This window comes from Amblyraja radiata, chromosome 4 (assembly GCF_010909765.2).
Source record: "Amblyraja radiata isolate CabotCenter1 chromosome 4, sAmbRad1.1.pri, whole genome shotgun sequence".
Classification (NCBI taxonomy): Eukaryota; Metazoa; Chordata; class Chondrichthyes; order Rajiformes; family Rajidae; genus Amblyraja; species Amblyraja radiata.
In genome coordinates this window covers 42,093,182-42,113,867 of record NC_045959.1, presented here as the reverse complement: position 1 = coordinate 42,113,867, position 20,686 = coordinate 42,093,182, and the positions used below count along the sequence as shown (strand labels likewise).

At 40.0% G+C, this 20,686-nt stretch overlaps 1 protein-coding gene across 1 annotated transcript in view; it reads left to right on the top strand.

Moving 5' to 3' along the window:
* LOC116972561 (paramyosin-like) overlaps positions 1–20,686 on the top strand; it is a 407,834-nt gene that overhangs the window by 189,462 nt on the left and 197,686 nt on the right. The window contains exons 9-11 of the mRNA XM_033020381.1: positions 10,718–10,801; positions 17,400–17,567; positions 19,404–19,487. Of these exons, the coding sequence (XP_032876272.1) occupies positions 10,718–10,801; positions 17,400–17,567; positions 19,404–19,487 (336 nt within the window). The remainder of the gene's footprint in view (positions 1–10,717; positions 10,802–17,399; positions 17,568–19,403; positions 19,488–20,686) is intronic.

Sequence of the window (20,686 nt, the reverse complement as noted above, 5' to 3'; positions counted from 1 at the left end):
TTCAATACAGAAAGTGGGCCTCATACCAAAGAGATCAAGGAAACTAATATCAAATTGTAGTGAGGAGTTCCATGAAATTAACATAAGCAAAGAAGCAACTTTGCAAAAAGTAAAAATGCTAGAGAATAATGCATTCTTAGGGCTAGATAGTTTCTGTTCTAGAGTTTTTAAGGATGTAGATCAGAATGTTACTCTTATCTTAATTATAATTTCCTTGATCCAGGAACAATTCCTTTAGATTAATAAACTGCACGTGTAGGAAGGAACTGTAGATGCTGGTTTATACCGAAGATAGACATACTGCTGGAGTAACTCAGTGGGTCAGCGGCATCTCTGGAAAAAAGTAATATGTGACGTTGTGGGTTGGAACTCTTCTTCAGACTGGACATCTGGACGAAAACTGCACAAAACTTGGAAGATGTAAACCTGGAAAGGAAGACCAGTTACCCTAAATCTGTTTGTGGCGAAATTATTAGCATCTATAATACAAGATTAAAATCCTGAATCCCTTGAAAACCATGGCAAATGGCCAGGCATGAAATATGTGATCAACCACATTGGACCTAAAGTGTAGGACAAATAGGACAATGTCCAATAGACAGTATCTGAAGACCAAAACAACAGTTTACATCGAACATTAACATATTACTGACAAACACAGATAATAACCACGAAGGACTGAAATATAACAGGGCTGAAGTGAGTTTTAGATGGTTAGATCACATCTAAAGTACTCTGAGAAGTTCTCGGCGTTCCACTGCTGAAAAAACCTTTGGAAAGAATCTATTGATTTTTCAGGGAGACCATTGTAGTTCAATTAGAATGATCTTGAATGCCAACTTTGAAATATTTCTGGAAATTCAGGGTAAATACCATAAAGATGAGAAGATGATTTGAATATTCAGGTGGTGAAATAATAGCTTTATGGTCTTAATATAATTGGCATAGTATATGTACTTTGTAGTATCATTGAATTGTTGGGGTTTTAAGTTCTTTTGAGGTCAAGATTAGATGGTTTCTCGTTTTGTTACTGCAGATTGTCATTGTATTGAACTTACAAGAGACAGATGTAACCAACCTCTTGTCAACACAAGCTTGGACATTGTCCAGCTCCTGCTTATGTTTCATGATTACCCATACGATTGACATTAAGTTTGTAGAATCGTTAACAAAGGTCTGATCCATGGCAAGTCAAAAGGAGAATTGCAACTTTATCTATGGTGGTTTTCTTGAACTATTTCTGCTGTATCTTAAGTGTGCAATGTGTTGTAATTAAAACAATGTTATTATGTGTCTGAACTAAGAGTGTTCTAATTCGAGGACTGTGGAAAACAGATGGCATATGTATATAATTATGGTGTTACTGATAATTTACAGTGCTTTGCCAGATTTTGGGTTGATGGATCTAACCATGAGTTTTTGTCACATCAAAGATGTTCTCTATGAAACAAAAGAGAACATTTTTGTACTATCCATCTAAAATGGACATGAATTTTGCAAAGGATAAGGAAGAACAATGTCACCAAGCTTTACATAAAAAGACTCATACCTCTTTCAGATCACATTTCAGCTCACTGATTGTGCAAGAACCATGATTTTACTTCGGAGTCACGTGAGTGACTACGTGAAGAACCCCGCCAGGACGCATGCGTGTCATATCGCTACACGCATTGCGAAACAGTCAGGCGGGGTGGAACGACGTTCCCCCGCAGCGGCAGTTTTAAAAGCCGGAACCTGCAGGTAAGAGTTACTCTGCGGTCTTTTGTGTTTTCCCATACTGCTTTACAGGTGGGGAGTCAATGGACAAGTCGAAGAAAACAACGAGGGCTGCGACAAAGCTGGTGGGGAGGACCGCGGAGTAGCGGGCAGCCAGCAGCGGCCAGCGGCACATGAATCACCCATAATGGGAACAGCTGTGCCCGATGTCGCCTCCGCACCGGCCAGATCCACTCCGCGGCCGGGCGGTAAGGCAAAACAAAAAACCAACAAAGTCGTGGACTCAGATGAGTCGGACTTTGAGCAGCCGCGAGCGGCCAGCGACCGTGAGCGCTGGAGCCGGATGGAGCGGTGTGTGGAGCACTTGCTCCAACATGACAGGCTCCGGGAGATGGAGTCTAGTCACTGTGGGCACAATGTAAAACCCACAGCAGCACCTCTTGTAGGGCTGCACAGTGCATCTCCCTCGTCAGAGGGGAGTACTGGGGGTCAGTTCTGGGCTGATCCTGAAGAGGGGTTTGCAGAAGAGAAATCAAGTGTGCTGAGGGTGCAGGCACGTGAAAATCTACTGGACATGGTGTCCAACTTCATACAGCCAGACCAGACTGGCCAAAACCTGGAACAAAAACTAGCTGCCAGTATAGATTATATGTCCTTTAACCAGCTACAGGAACAGGCTGTATTGGACACCACAGCAAGACACTCGGCACCGGGTAACTGTATATCCCTGAATGTTCCTGTTGTAAATAATTGCATATGGAAACATATCGGAGTAGGAGTTAGAGGCATGGATGTCAAACTCCAAAAGGTACTAAAGCTCCTAACAGCGGGAATAACAGCTTTCACCCGCACAGTAGATGAGAAGGACATGTCGCAGGACCAACAGGATGCACTGGCACTGCTTTGCAACACACAATATGAAATAAACAGCATCAGGAAAAGTGCCATCCGACCTGCTTTAAACCCGAAATTCGCGGGTCTGTGCAAACCTGGAAACGTAAAACCACCAATTTTACTATTTGGAGGTAACCTATCGAAACAAGTCAAGGAGCTCGATGAGGAGGCAAAAACCCTGGGGCTCATAAAAGCGACTTCATCAAAAACCTACTACGGCCATAAACAGCACCCTTACGCACCCACCAGTAGAACAAGACAAACTGGTGAAAGCTCAAAGGTCCGGTACACCGAACATGATTCTTTTTTAGGCCATGGCCCAGGCCGGCCTTTTTGTAAGATACGCAAACCTTCAACACCAACCCAACCATAAACCCAGACACCGGCGTCTCAACATCAACGAAGGATTTACAAAAATAAGTAAACCTGCCACTGGTAACTATGGAGGTAGGTGGGTCTGGTTCCCTACAAATTGCAGGGAGCATGGAGGTTGGGGGGAGATTACACTTCTTTCTGGATGCATGGAGTATGTTAACTACCGACACTTATATTTTAAGCAGTATCCAGGGATATACCATAGAATATATACACAAATACAGCCCTCCAGTTCAGCATGTACCGAACCGAATGTTCGTACTTTCCGGTAAAGAAAAATCAGAAGCGCATGCTGAACTGGAGCGGCTTTACACAAAAGGGGTGATTGAAAAATCCCAACACGAACCGCTAGAATTCGTGTCCAATATCTTTACCAAAAACAAAAAAGATGGTGGTTGTCGCATCATCATAGATTTGATCAAATTGAATACATTTGTACAATATATTCATTTTAAAATGGAAACCTTTGTTACTGCAAAACAATTGATTTCCAAAGGTTACTTCATGGCTAGCATCGATTTAAAAGATGCTTACTATTCAGTGCCTATACGAGGTGACCACAGATGTTACTTAAAATTCAACTGGATGGGACAGCTGATGGCAGTATAGAGCGCTGCCAAATGAGTTAACATCAGCCCCCAGGCTGTTCACAAAAATTTTGAAACCAGCCCTAGCGTTTCTACAGAAACGAAAACACATGGTCATGGCATATCTAGATGACATACTTATTGTGGGCAAAACTTTGGAATTGGCCAAACAAACTGTAACAGCCACAAAACAGTTATTTGAAAAACTGGGGTTTATTATCCATCCAGTTAAATCTAAATTAACGCCTTCCACTACTATGGACTACTTGGGGTTCACCATTGACTCAGTTCACATGTCGGTGACTTTGCCAAAGGGAAAGGCTATAGACTTAATAGAGGCTTGCAATAACCTCATTGACATCAGTAAACCGTCCATCAGATTGGTAGCAAAAGTAATTGGCAAAAGGGTGGCTGCTTTTCCAGCCACACAATTCGGACCTTTACATTACCAAAATTTACAGAGAGCAAAAATACGAGCACTCAAAATTAATGCTGGTCATTTTGACAGACCAATGAAGCTACAAATCAAAGCTATAATGGAACTAAAATGGTGGATAGATAACATTTGGCTTTGTTTCAATCCAATCATTATCAGCAACCCTTCTATGGTGCTACAAACTGATGCCAGTGCACTTGGTTGGGGTGCCACCAATTCCATCTCCAGCTGTGGAGGTAGATGGATTCCACAGGAGGCATCATTATTACAAACACTGGGCATAAACTACCTGGAAATGTTGGGTGCATTCCATGGCCTAAAGTCATATTGTACTGGGTTATATCACCAGCATGTTAGACTACAGATGGACAATACCACCGTGGTAGCATATATCAACCACATGGGTGGAAACAAATCGACATCATGTGACAATCTGGCTAATACAATTTGGCAATGGTGTATCCAGAGACATATTTGGATATCAGCTACTTACCTACCAGGTAAACTAAATTTAGTGGCAGACACCAGGTCACGCAAATTTAATGAAAACACCGAATGGATGTTGAATAAAAAAGTATTTGCTGATATTACAGCACAGTATGGAACACCAGATATCGATCTATTCGCATCCAGGCTTAATCACCAGTTATCAAACTATGTTTCATGGGAACCAGACCCTGGGGCAGCGGCGACAGATGCATTTTCGCTGCATTGGGGGAAATTGTTTATTTATGCATTCCCTCCTTTCTGCCTCATCAGTCGGGTATTAAGGAAAATACAGCAAGACTCTGCGTCTGGTATTTTGGTAGTACCCGATTGGCCTACTCAACCATGGTTCCCTGTGATACTCAACATGGCATTAGAACCATGTATCACCATCCCGAATAGACCGGATTTATTGGTTCATCCCGTAACAAGGGATAGCCACCCATGCCATAACTATATGAATTTATTAATTTGTAGAGTCTAAAAATACCTCTACTACAGCTGGGACTGATGGACCGAACAGTGAACATGATTTCGGCGGCCCACAGACAGTCCACCAAAAAACAGTATCTGGTCTATATCAGGAAATGGGAGATGTATTGTCAAAGAAACAGCATCACCTACAGATTAATGAACATCCCGTCTGTTCTGGAATTCCTGGCAGGCCTCCATTATGATGAGGGGCTCAGTTATACTGCCATCAACTGCGCCAGAAGTGCCCTATCAACTTATCTATGGCAAGGAACAGAGCGTCATTCTGTTGGGACTCACCACTGGTAACAAAACTTATGAGGGGAATTTTTAATACCAATCCCCCAAGAACCAGGTACTCTCAAATATGGGATGTGAGTATTGTCCTGACGATGCTCAGGGATTGGTCTCCAGCAACAGCTCTGTCCCTACATAGACTGACATTAAAAACAGTCATGCTAATGGCTTTTGTCATGGCACAAAGGGTACAGTCGATACATAAATTAAGACTGGACAACATGACTTCTTCATCTGGAAATATTACGTTTCATATTTATGAATTAGTTAAGCAGAACAGACAGGGATCAGCAGGCCTCAATATAGAATTTAGGTCTTACCCAACAGATGATCGTCTCTGTATAGTAAGACATTTGTTGTTATACATGGAGAACACGAATATCATCAGAGGCAATGAGAAGGCACTTTTTTATCAGCCACAAGCAACCACACAAAAAAGTGACGGTCCAGACCATCGCAGATGGCTGAAACAGGTTCTAATACAGGCTGGGGTGGATACTAATATTTTTAAATCTCATTCCACCCGGCTGCAGCTACATCGGCAGCTATGCAGTTGGATGTACCAATGGACCAAATCCTCAAGACAGCAGGATGGTCAGGGGAAAAAACATTCCAACTATTTTATCATAAACCAGTCATTAAACCTGGAACGTTTGCAGAAACAATTTTAAGTTCTGTAATTTAATTTACCCCATAATTTCATGGATTTCAATGTCGGATTCATGTCTAAATTTTGTTGACACAATTCCTCCCACAGTCATTAAGGCAGATGTGATGCATGGACTCGTTTCCACGGCATGAAATCACAGAGCTTTGAAATCTTCACGTAGTCACTCACGTGACTCCGAAGTAAAATAGTAATATTAAACGAGAACTTATCAGTTCGAAGTTTGATCGTTATTTTATGAGGAGTACGTTGAGGGAATACGTGCCCTCCGCTCCCACCCATGATCATATACTCAACTGGTATTTCTTCTCTAATCTTACTATGTTCAGTCATTACAGTTATCTGTGATTTCACACCGCTGCTTTGAAGAATGACACGCATGCGTCCTGGCGTGGTTCTTCACGTATTCCCTCAACGTACTCCTCATAAAATAACGATCAAACTTCGAACTGGTAAGTTCTCGTTTAATCTTACTATTTTACGTGTCTCCCACACTGAGTTCACCAGGTTATGTTCAGGATTGGAGTCAACGAGGATGGATTTTGAAAGTCAGAGCCAAGTGTGAAACTGAACACCTGCCTGCACAGATTCTGCATCTGCATGATGCTTCTCCTGTGCATTGTGATCTTTGTTTAATAAACACCTAAACTCTTGCTGGGCATATTTAAACAGCTTCTTCAAAGAGTGAGAACAAAGAAAAGACGGGCATGTTTTTGAACATTTACAGACACATCTCAAAATTTCACCCCTCATTACTCAATATTTTAGGAAATGAAATGGTTACCCAACCCAATGGTATTGTGGTTCGACATATCAACTGAGAAACACTAACACAATCTAGTTAAAACAATGCAAACAAACCTGATTGCTGAAGATAATGCTTCAGATTGACATACTTTCGAAATAAATCTTTTTAAATTAATTTTAATTGAATAACTAGGTATTTTGCACGAATCTGGAAATTACGGATGCCTTCAATATTTGAAAATACAAGTGTGGCTTTATATTTTTATATAACATACTTTTATATTTTTGTTATCAAAAATCAACTCATGTACCTTGAGTGCATGATTCTTGCAGGAGGAGGGCATATTGGAGGAGGGCACAGTGATTCTATAACCTGTACATTTTATTAAAGGGTGCTAGTTTTCTGGTACTTTTGAGGACATGACCTTCTCGATGCTGCCCTAAATATCAGTCTTCAGGCAAGGAACAGACCAAGAATGGTTGTGCATTGACTAAATTACCAGACTAATAGTCGCCTGAATAATATCATCAATCAAAAGCTGTCTTGGGTCATGTATAAAGACATGGTTTACTAAAAGCAACTGTTTGCATCATCCCACCATCATAGGGTCAAGTAAACAACCAGATAGTATAGATTCTCCAGTTTTATTACAAAATTGGCCTAATATGTTTTTTAGGACAAATTTATTTGCTTGTTTTCTTGCATTTGGAAATGTTACATTTCCTCTTGACCTCTTTTTCCTCACACTAACAATAACATTGAAAAAGTCGAGTCTTTAAAATGACAAGACAAATATGCCTTTTGCTTGACTTGCTTACTGAATGGGCATTGAAAGTTTTTATAAAATGTCAGACTTAGCTTTGCCTGCTCTACAAGTCTTGTAATGAAGCAGTTGTTTATTTTTTTTTAAATACCAACATCTGCATTCTAGTCTTTTTTGATCACATGTATTCATTAATAATGTTCAAGTTCAAGTTCACATTTATTGTCACATGCACCAATTAAGGTACAGTGATGTTTGAGTTACCATGCAGCCATGCAATTACATTTCACTGCACCTTACGGTGCATGTGACAAATAAATTTGAACTTAAACTTATAAGAAGACAATACACGATAGAACTTAACATAAACATCTACCACATTGATCACTGTGATGGAATGTAATAAAGTTCAGTCAGTCTTCCTCCGTTGTTCACCCGTGTATGGGGCCTTGACCCTCCGTAGTCGCAGCTATGGATGGCCCGATGTACAGGCCCTCTCGTCGGGATGATCGATGCTCCGACGAACGGACGGATGAAACACGGACGAAGATGAGGTTCATCAAAGTTATATGTAATTTACTATCCATACATAAATATTTTAACCACTGTAATGTTCATGTTAATCTGCCTTTTTAAAAACGTATGACTGTTATATATATATATGGACCATCAATTTTGATGCAAATTAAGTTTTTTTACAAATTCTGAAATAGTTTTGATTCACAGTAAAAAAAGATATTATCCTTACTTTAAAACTGAAATAAATATTTCCAGGATTTACACAGAAAGATGTAAGGAAGGTATCTATAATGTGGAGAGTGAAGAAAAGATAGAAAGAATGTTATCATTCAGTAATATTTTTTTCTTGGAGAAGATGGTTCCATGTTATGCTTATTAACAGAGAAGAACAAAAGGTCTAGAATTGCATTAGTTCTTTCAGTAATTTGTTAATTGGTTGTTATGTTGTGGAACAACAGCCATTTTGATCACGGCCCCATCACTTGGGAGTGTAATAATGTGGAGGCTTGAAACAGTAGGTGGTACTGAATCAACTTCCATGAATGAAGAGCTTTCCTTCAAATACTGTGCCAGTCTAAGTGTACGCAAAATCCAATCCAAAGAAATGCATGCCTACCACTAGTTCTAATTGAAGTTACAGGAGAGAAAGAGGCCGAGGCCTACCATTGGGCAGGGGCAGCGTGATGGTGGTTGAGGAGAGGTAAGGAATTTGGCGTGCCAGAAATCAATGCTGAGAAGTAGGTAACCAATAATTTCCAATCGGGGTATGTTGGGGTGATTGGTAAACATGGGAGTCATGTTATATGTTTCTGGGTTGTAGACTGGTTGGATGACTGGTGGAATATTGAAGACCTGGGATGTCTGATTGAATGATTTTTGTGTGGAGGGTCAATGGGTTGTGTTTGGTTTGGTTTAGATTAGTTTATTATTGTCATGTGTACAGTGTGGTTCAGTGAAAAGCTTTTGTTTGCATGCTATCCAATCAAAGAAAATACATTATTCAGATGAACGGTACACAGATAAAGGATAAAGGGTGCAACATCTAGTGCAAAGATATAATGATCTGGCTGGTTGGATGATTGATGAATGGGGGAACGGATCGGAAAAAAAATCACTCTGGCGGAGAAGGTGGAGATGCAGATGGGCAGGTTACTGAGTAAAGCCAGTGAATAAATCTTGCACAGAAGGAAGCTATTCAGTCCATTGGATCCATGCTGGTTCTCAGGGGAACAATTGTATTAGTCCTTTTCCTCCTTTCTTTATTTCTTTGTATCACCTGCAACCAATTGATTCTTTATGTCATTAACCTGCACTATGGACTAAGTTACAGTAGCAAACTACGCTACCAGGACTGAAGGAAGGCGGAACAATCAAAGGATACCCATACCCTCGTTGGAAGGGATGGTACCTGGATTAGGTTCCCATTGCCAAGTTGGGACCTACTCGAGCAAGTGACATAGGAGCAGGCCACTGCAAGTAACCTGCAAACAGCTCACTCCAATATGAACAAAAATCAAAGCACATGACGCTTATTGGTTGCTAATGTGCATGTATGTCTAAGTCCTCCATGCAAGCACCTGGATGGAAATCTTGGATCTTTTGAGGCATGGGTAAATTCCCTGATATTAAAAGTTTTATATTTCTTTGGGATTGGATTGCTTAATGAACAAAAACATGATATTGTGTTTAGGATTACTTTTATATCTCAGCACGTTATCAGTGAAAGGTTGGTTTAACACATTGCTAAGTGAGTACAATTTAAATGTTTCTGTTGTGATTTATTATTTTTAATGTATAAAGATTTCTCCTTGAATTGTGTAAAATTAGTTTGGTATTGTAGGGCAGCTACATTTGAAATACAAAGGTTGTAGTCTTATTTCCAGTGTGGATTATATTCATCTTTTTTTTTTTAAGTACCAAATCATTTAGCATGACCTTGATGTTACATAGACCCGTAGAGCAATTATTCAACTGGATCATCTTAAAAGTATCAAAAAGGTGGCATATAATTTTGAATTAATACAAATTCTAGACTTGTGAGCAGTTCTAGAAAATAGTTTGCTGTTTATCATGAAAAAGCTTGAGGTAATTAAATCTTGGTATATGATTATGAAATACATGTAGAAAAAAAGCCTATAATGTGAAGTGAAATAAAAAGGACAGTCTCCAAAAACTTGCAACATGCTCTCTCATCTGAGACCATACTTCATGAGTGCAGGGTGAAGGTCAAGGAGTTATCTTAACTCCATCAATCCTGCGGACAGTTACAAATGACCTTTCACTTTCTATAAGACATTCAATATTCTGAATTGTGGGGATACATTTTTCTGTGTTTAGAAAATGGGAAAATAAAAGACTTTCATGCTGCTAAAGGTGCAGGATCTTCTGAACGGTTCATTGACCCTGTGTGCTGATAGAAACTAATATCTAATTTACACTGACTGAGCCATATTCTGAAAAATTGAATTTCTAAAATTGTTATTGAAACCATAGGTAAACTTTCAGCATATAGAGTGGGTTATTAGTCACTAGATTGGGCATTTTATCATTCTAAATGGAAACAAGGAATTTGTGTACATTTTATTTCCATCTTGTGTCGAAATATTAAATTATGCAGTCTATTGTTCAGCAGTGAATTATTTTCAATATTTTTTATAAAGAACAGTATTAAGCTAGATATCAGAGAGCAGATATCTGTAGATTAGGTTTGTAAAGACCTCAAAAAATTGAACTATTAAATTATGCTTTTGTTTTGTAGATTCACCAAAAAGAAAACAAATTAGGTGCTCTGGAAGAAGAGCTGATGGAGGCCAAAAAGCAATATTCTGTCTGCTATGAAAAGGTAATTATTTTATGAATCAATATTTTTAATATATTTACTGGTGAGTAAATCATTGCAATTTTACAATACTTAGCATAATCAGTCGCATTTAATGCTGGCCAAAACATTTGTTTCTAATATATGGAGATGTTACCGGGTGTATTTACCAAGGCCCCAACATACCCCATTAGACATGGTTACGAGCTTAGATTTTAAAATAGGTGTCCATGGTCAGCTGCAAATGAACCGAATAAGGTGTAGTGGGGTAATAGGGCACCTGGAACCTTGTGAGAAATGGAACAAACTATGCACTTCTGCATCAACGTGGTTAAAGGATTAAAACAACTCGACAAAGATTCACGGAAACCGGTGAAGATCCATAATTCACAAGTTCTTTGTCACAAGATGCTGATTAATTTCTGCGGTTTTAACAGCACTGTCTGGGTCATTCTATTTCATGATATTAATGCACTCTTTGTTCGTAAAGTAAACAAATTTGAATAATAGAATCTCAATTGTCCACCATTCTCTGATTCCTGAAACTGAGTGGAAAAAGAAAGTTACTCTGAGAGAAAAGGTAGCAATGTTAATAAGTGAGATCACTGCTGTAGTGAAGACCAACTTTCACAAAATCACAGATCAACCTTGATCAAAAGCTCAAGGTGTAGAATCACTTTGGTGGAGATAAGCCATAGGATGGTTAAAAACTCACAAGTATGGATAGAGATCCCACCCTGCTTCCTGCAAAGACTCCATCCCCTACTCTCAATTCATCCGTCTACGCCACATCTGCGCCCAAGATGAGGTGTTCTATACTAGAACATCCGAGATGTCCTCATTCTTTAGTGAACAGGTGTTCCCCTCTCCCATCATAGATGAGGTCCTCACTCGTGTTTCCTCTGTACCCCGCAGCTCTGCCCTTGCTCCCCCTTTCCCGAGTCGCAGCAGAGACAGAGTCCTCCTAGTCCTTACCTTCCACCCCATCAGCCGTCGTGTCCAACACATAATCCTCCAAAATTTCTGCCATCTCCAACAGGATCCCACCACTAGCCACATTTTCCCATCTCCACTCCTTTCCGCCTTCGGCAGAGAACGTTCCCTCCGCAACTCCCTGGTTAACATCTCTTCCCACCCAAACCACCCCTTCCCCAGGTACCTTCCCCAACAACTGCAGAAGATGCAACACCTGTCACTATACCCCCTCCCTTGACTCTGTTCAGGGACCCCGACAGTCCTTTCAGGTTAGGCAGAGGTTCACTTGCACCTCCTTCAACCTCATCTACTGTATCTGTTGTTCAAAATATGGACTCTTATGCTCTTATACATCGGCGGGACCAAACGCAGACTGGGCTATCGTTTCATGGAACACCTTCGCTCAGCCCGCGTGAACCAACCTGGTCTCCCGGTTGCTGGACACTTTAATTCTCTTTCTCATTCCTACATAGACCTTTCTGCCCTTGGTCTCCTCCATTGTCAGAGTGAGGCTAAACGCAATTTGGAGGAACAGCATCTCATATTTCGCTTGGGCAGCTTACTGCCCAGTGGTATGAATATTGATAGCTCTCACTTCAAGTAGCCCCGGCATCCCCTCTCTCTCTATCGTTCCCCCACCCAAGTCACCCTACAAACAACTTACTGTACAGTCTGTTTCCTTTATCATCGTTACTTTTTTGCATATCTTTCATTCATTGTTTTTTTTATCTCTCCACATCATCGTCTATATCTATTGTTTCCCTTATCCCTAACCAGTCTGAAGAAGGATCTTAACTCAAAACGTCACCCATTCCTTTTCTCCAGAAATGCTGCCTGTTCTGCTGAGTTACTCCAACTTTTTGTGTCTATCTTCAGTTTAAACCATCATCTGCAGTTCCTCCTTACACAAGTAATGGGTGGATACAGGTGAAGGAGGGCAGGGAGGAGTGGGTTAATAGATAGATGGGTGGACAGACCAGAGGTGAAAAGACAGAAGGTATGAGACGAAAGGATTAAAAGCTGGCTAATAATGAAGCTAGAGGAAGGAATGTAGGTGAAAGGGAAGGAGGAGGGGAGCCAACCATTGTAACTCCTCTTTCCATCCCAATGCTGACCTTTTTGTCCTTAGCTTCCTCCATTGCCAGAGTGAGGCCACACTTAAACTGGAGGAACATCATCTCATATTCCGCTTGGGTAGCTTATATCCCAACGGTATGAACATTGTATTTTCCAATTTTAAGTAATCACAACACCTCATCTCTTTTTTTTCCCCATCCCTCCTCTTTCTGTCCCCCCCCCCCTCTTTTTCTCCCCTCTCTCCCCTGTGCCCCACGTAGTCTTTCCTATTTCTCGTCTTTCCTTCCTTTTCCACCTACATTCCTTCCTTAAGCTTCACAATTATCAACTCTTCAATCTTTTTCTCTCACACCTTTTGTCCTTTCATCTACAGTCTTTGTTCAACCATCTCCCTATGAAAACCTCTGTAAACATCAAGCAAAGCCAGATATTTCACTCCTCAGTGCTCTCTCCAAGCTCAGCATTATTGTTCCTTTACAATAATTAATTAAAAGGAATTGAACTGCAGGTTCTCAATCCCATCTCCATCATCACCGCTAACACAATTTTGCTTCTCCCCCCTCCTCCCCACCTTATATTAGAGATACCTCACTGTAGCCAATTATCCTATCAACCGCCACATCTTTGAGTTGTGTGAGGAAACCAGTGTGCCCGGGGGAAACCCACACAATCAATCAGAAAATATTGCTGGAAATATTCTTCTTTATAGAGGAAAATGGACACCAATTTGTTTCAATTATAGTTGTGTCTCTTTTGCAATCCTATTGCCAGTTCCAATCGAAGGCCGCTGACCTAAAACATTACATCTGTGACTCCCTTCACAGATGCTGCTTGACTTGCTGAGTATTTTCAGGATTTTTCTTTTTAATATAACGAGACAGCCATCTTTAAAGAGATTTTCTACATTGAACGCAGACATTATTGGTATTTGGCCGATAACTCTTTGAAGGTTGAAGAGTTCCACATGTAATGGTGCATAATCTGCCTTTACTAGTTTGCTGCAATTTTTATCCTTTGTGGCTTCACAAGAAATGCAGCTTGTGTGAAAACATCTGATCATAAATATGCATGCTGTAAGTGAGAGTTCAGCTTATTTTAATATTCATTTCAATGTTACAGAAACAGGAACACTTTAACTGACACATTACAAGGCTTTATTTTCATATTCTGGCATATTGCCATCTGAAACCAGAGAAGGTGCTTCTACTTCATCAAGCAAATCTAATTGCTTATTAATCGAGATGTAAAGCAGCAGACAGGTGCACACACTTCATCATAGAATCTGAACTTTGGCAAATCTTGATTTATTATATAACATGATCCTGCTGCTGCAGAGACATTCTACTGTAGCATTTTACAGTAAGAGTGGCTCAATGGTTGCTTGTGATTGAATTAGGAAACAAATTCTTCCACAATATTAACAGAATATTCATCAGTGGGTTGGATATGTGAAACCGCAACAACCATTAACAACCATGACAGGAATAGACCATTTAGCCCTTGGGCATGTTCTGCCCATCAGAGGGTTAATCCGTGATATAACTCCAAATGCATGCTTCTGTCTCGTATCTTTTCATAACAGTGATTAATAAGATGTACTAATCTCAGGTTTAAGTTTAACAGTTGATCAGTTGTCATTTGTGGAAGAGGATTCCAAAATCCATCTCCTCCATGAAAAGATGGTTACTGATCGCTCCTGAAGGTTTAACATTAGATACTGTCCCCAGTCCTAGACTCAGGAATCAGCGGAAACAATTTCACTGTATCGATAATTCCCCATAAAATCAAATTAACTTTTAACCTTCTACATTCTAATGAACACAGCCACAATTTAAAATATCTCTCTTAATTTAACCCTGAGAATGCAGATTTCTTGCTAGTAAATCAGAGCTGCTTTCCTAAACTGGTTCTATCCAGGGCTTTGTACAACAGTAGTGCAACTTCTACTCCACTTAATATTAAAACCAACATTCCACATGGAAGCACCTTAATCTGGCACAAGCCTTTTAACATCCACAACTGTACTTTAGTATAAGCCATACCACTACCTGTAGACTAGTATAGTTTAGTTTTCTGTCATATGTACTGAGGAACAGTGCTCGCTATCCAGTCAAAGAAAATATTATACATGAATAAAAGATACAAGATACATTTATTTGTCACATGTACCAATTGGTCCAGTGAAATGTGTGGTCACCATACAGCCATACGAATAAAAAAAAAAGACCACAGACTCCAGCATAAAACATCCCCACACAGCAGAATCAAAGTTTCCCACTGTGAGGGAAGGCACCAAAAGTTCAGCCATCTTCCTCTAATGTTCTTTGATGTTCACCCATGGTCGGGCCCTCCCGAGCCCTCCGCAGTCACCGCTATGGATGGCCCGATGTTCAGGCCCGCTCGCCGGGATGATGGAACTCCGACGTCAGAACGGGAGAACAACTTCAGCGGCTTGGAGATCCGAATCGGCCACTTCCTACTGGAGTCCGAGGCTCCCGAAGTCCACAGGCCATGCCGGGCGGAGACCCAGCAAAGGGATCCCAGGACTGCTCGACACAGAAGTCAGTGCCGCCCCCGCTGGAAGCCCCACGAACCACAGCTCCACGATGTTGAAGCAGCTTCCAACATCGTGGAGCTTCAAATGGAGACCCAGGTAGGTATCGCCCGCTACGCGATGAATCCAGCGCTGCATCGCTGCTGCTGAAGCTCTGATCCGGTTCCCGGACCCCGGCAGGAAAGGCCGCGCCAATCCAGTTGGTAGGCCGCGAGGAGGGGGGTGGGGCGAGGATGCGACTCGGAGAATATTTGCATCCTTGCCAGGAAGTGACTGGGAAATGGTTTCCCCTTACCCTACCCCCCCTCCCCCATCCCCCACATAGAAAAACTAAAGAAATCTCCAAAACAAACTGTTAAGCCAGACTAAAATAATAAAAAGATAGAAAAAACAGACAAGACTGCAGGCAGAGGCTGCCATCAATGCGGCGCCCCTAGTGGTAAAACCATATCATCAATCCGTCCACAGTGCACATATAAAGGATAAAGGGTACAACATTTAATACAAGATATAACATTGAAGTACACTGAAGGATAGTTCAACGATCTCCAATGAGGTTGCTTGTATGTCAGGACCCTACTCTAGCTGATGAGAGTACCATTTAGTTGCCTGGGAAGAAAGATAACAACTAGGAAGAAAGATAACAGCTGTAAAGAAACAAATGAAACTATCCTAAATCAGGTGAAATTGGAGTAGAGTAATCCAGCCACTAAATATGTATCAACAAACAATCTGCTGGAAGGAAGTCAGCAGGTTATGTAGCATAAGTGGAGAGAAATGGACAACAGTGTTTATGTTTGGAACTCTTCTTCTGGACCAGAAACGTTGCACATCCATATCCCTCCACCTATGCCACTCGACCTGCTGAGTTGCTGCAGCAGATTGTATGTTGTTCCAGATTCCATCATCTGCAGTGCCTTGTGTCTCGACTATATCTGTATGCAGCTCATGGCGGGAGTGGGAAAGTGATGAAGGCTTGATGGCCTTTATGCTGTTGAACACTTGATCAGCTGTGGGAGGTCAAAATAAACTATTGGCTGGTGATGCTGTTTGAAAGTGGCATCATGGTGTCAGATCAGCATGGCATACTGACTAAGATTATGAACTACTTGCTCTCCATGCCTGCTGTGTGCACAAATTCCTTTCACCATGATGGCATCCACTGCAATTCCCATCAGAGAAATTGTAGTGGCTCAATTGCTTGAAGTGTGGCTTGTTTATCCTTGCAGGCATTCTGCTGATATGAGCTCTGACATTAGTAGTGTGAAGTGCCAAGGAGGAAGCACTGTTTATGAAGTGATTGAAGCAGCATTGATTCCACTTTGGCAGCGAGAGAACAGAGGATCAGGCCTTGCCCTACACCAATGCTTGTTCGCACCACACTGGCACTTCAAATTTTACTTCCTTTCCTTTTCACCTCTATTTAATCACATCTCCCACATGTCTTGCTGAGAAGGGTCTTCCAAAGTCTTTTGAATATTTTGCCAACCTTTTGTGAAACGTCCCCTTAAGCATTCTCATCCCAATAAGATGGTCCTTTCACTTAGACTAAATCTTGGTACTGTAACATATAGTAATATATAGTGGAGAATTGAATGCTATTTGCAATTTATCCTTCGCAAGGTATTCTTAATTGGTTAAAACTGACCTAGAGCTGGAGGTGAGTGAGTGTTGGCCCTATTCTATTGTAAGTATTGAAGAACAGAAAAGAGATGAATTTGTGTTGTTATATATTGAACCATCAAAGTAGACGTTTGCTTGACAGGAGATTGCGACATAGCTTTAATGTGTCATCAGAACATTCCAGAGAATTGTACAAGCTTTGTATTCTGTCTGTGAACTAAATATACTTCATTTGAAAGAGGACAGCTATATTTGCTGCCAATAATGTATTATGGATGACTGTAACTGTGAGTTGCTCAGACAAATATATTCACACTGAAACTTGTATTAGATGTTAGAATCCAAGAAAATATGATTTGAAATAATGGCTGCAACTTTCAATTTTGATCTTAGTTCCTCCATGGAGAAAAAATCACGCAGCAGTTAAAAGAAGAAACTGTTGAGCTGACAGACCAAATAAAACAGCATTCCCAAGATATCAACGTGCTCAGTGCTGAGAAGCAGAAAATAGAACTGGAGGTGACAGTAATTACTGAAAAGTATAGAACTGCTCAACATGAGGTATATTAGAGATGTCAATAAAATATATAAATTGTTGCTGTCACTCTTTACATATTTTTGTTAATATTTGGATTGAGTGACTTTCCTACATTAAAATTAACAATGTTAAAATTGGCATGCGGTTATTAAAATATAAAATATTTTAAGATTTAAGCAGCTGTTAACCAAATAAAGTTAAGATGGTCAGTATTCGTTATAAATGTTTTTGCCAATATTGCAAAAAGCAGAATTTTGGAAGAACTCAATGGATCAAGCAGCATATGTGGAAGCAAAACTTGTAAGTTAATGTTTCGGGTTGAGATCCTGAGAGCGAACAGTTTGTGCCAGTATATAGTTTTTTTATTTAGCTCTCAGCCTTGCAGTTCTGTTTACCTTCATGCCAATATTAGTCTATTTGGTTCTTGGCATATCATATACATTAAATACAGAATATGCCATATTTTCCAATGAATCTGGTAGTTCAGTATCATACAACAAACCATATCGACAGAAACATCAATTACATTATTTTCTTCCATTTCATTTTTTCCCAAGTAAACAACATTGTATGAAATGTAATGTGATATATGTTATCTTAAATTTGTATTGTTTTCTCAAATAATTACGATATGAATTTGTTTAACTTGTGTTCTCAAGTCAAGAGTGTTTTATTGTCATATGTCCCGAAACGGAACAATGAAATTTTTACCTGCAGCAGCACGATATGTAAAATTAGCACTCAGTGGACACCATATTAAACAACAAAAATAAGTTCAATATTGAAAAATAAAGACTATAGTGCAAAGAAAACGGAAGGCCCAAAGTCTCTAATGCAATCAAGGCAGTTCATTGTTCGAAGTTTAGTTCAAGTTCATAGTGGTCAATAACCTGATGCTTATTGGGAAGAAGCTGCCCCTGAAACTGGACGTTATAGTTTTCAGGCTCCTATATCTTCTACCCGATGGCAGGAGTGAAATGAGAGCGTGGGCAGTGTGGAGATGATCCTCAATGATGCTGCCCTCCTATAGATCCCTTTGATGGTGGGGAGGTCATTACCTGTTATAGACTGGGCATTGACACCATGTTTTGTAATCTTCGTTCCTGGGTAATGGAGTTACCGAACCAAGCCATGATGCAGTCAAATTTGCTCTCTAATGTACACAGGTAGAAGTTCAAGTGTATATTAATCAACATACAGAATCTCCTCAATCTTCTAAGTAAGTAGATGAGGGGCTTTCTTTATGAATGCTTCAGTGTGCTGGGTGCAGGGCATATCTTCCGAGATTTGCACATCCAGAGGAACCTGAAGTATTTAATTCTCTCCACCACCGAACCATCAATGAAGGCAGGTTTGTGAATCCTTGGCCTTCCTCTTCTGAAGTTCTAATACCTGAACAACATTCAGCAATGTATCCACCTTGAAAAGCTTTCATCATCATGGGGTGCTGAGATCTTAGTCATGTGAACTTTGAAAGATGGACAACAAAGGAAATTAAGTTAATATTTTATAGTTTGTCATTTTCATAGTGCCCCTAGCTAATTATTTTTTTTTTTGTTTCTGATTGTAGGCACTAATAGATTTTGCATATTTGTGCTTATGGTTGCATTTTTTTAATATACATAAAAAAAGAAACCAGCGTATATTTTCTACTGAATAAGACTGAATTTCTCTCTTGAATTCTGGTGGTCAAATATATTATTATATCAATAATTATTTAATGATTGTAGTTGCCTAAACTTAAAACAAGTACAATAAATACAAGTATTATAAACTGAATTAGGCAGCTTATAATACTTGCTTTATTCATCTTATATTACTTGTATTATTCACATTCCTGCTGTGTTTTTGAAATCCAGGTGGGCAAGCAAGACCAGATTATTCTAAAACTGAAGACTGATTTGGAAACGGCACAGGCAAAATATGAAGGAGCAGAGGAAGAGGTATGTATATTTTCAAGAATGCATGCATATTGGAGAAAAACATGGACATTTAGTTAATTTTGCAAATATTGTTCTTCATCTATTCAACTTCCTCTGATAGATTATTAGTCTGCTATCTTCCTTAAATGTGCACCACATTTTAATTTGGATTATTCTATATTTTGCAGTGCCACATGGTGAAATATTTTGTTGTGTTGTCCAACACATAAATAAAGACATTCCAGAAGCATTTTGAAATCTTTTGGCTCAATCGTTAGTGTCAGCTTTGTCTCATGTAATAGGAGCTTGCTTTGGAGTCAGAAGCTTGTGAGTTCACGACTCATGCCAGATATATCACAAAAATTGAGGCCAGCTACTCCATTAATTGGGGACAGAGGCTGTCTTTAGATTGAGATGTTATACTAATTCCTATTGAACCTTTGAATGTAGACAGAATTATCCGTTCGTTTTGAGGAAGAAAGATAACCTAGAAATGTTGGTCAAAATCTGTTCATCACAATGTTTATTTTAGAAGAATTTAATTTGGTTATTATCACATTAACATTGTAAGATCTCATTGTAAGTTACCTGCTTTTTTTTTCTGTGCTACAAAATTGTCTACATTTCTGAAACATATTGTAAAATACTTTGGAACATTTTGAAAGGCCCGTGTAAAGAAATGCTACAGAAGTACAAGTCTTTCATTGTCAGCAGAAATTCCTCTATTCACAGAAGGAAAGAAAATTATTGTCTTCAATTGTTTTCTGCTTGACTGGTCCAAGTCCCTGCCTCTGGCTGAACACCTGATCACATTACCCATCCATGGCTCTGGCCACATATGAAACCGCAGACTGACCTTTTCTATCTCCAGTTTTGCACCTTTGCATGTTTCTGACCTCCGGCTCTGGCCACATGCACAGCTACATTCTTGACTCCTTGCTTCAGCCATTCCCCAATTCCTAGAACCAGTCCTATATCTAAGTCCAGTCCACGTTTCTGGCAGCAGGTACAGACCCACATATGTTTCTGTCCCGGACCCTCAATGCCCATTCCAAACCATGGTTGCAGCGTATATGTACTTAAGATCCCGAGATCTGGTCACCCACCTGACACATTCCTGATCCCTAACTCTGACAACATACTTAACTGTATTCAGATTCCTTGCATCCAGCGAAATCTCCCAAACCTCCTGCTACACGCATAATTACATTCCAATTTCC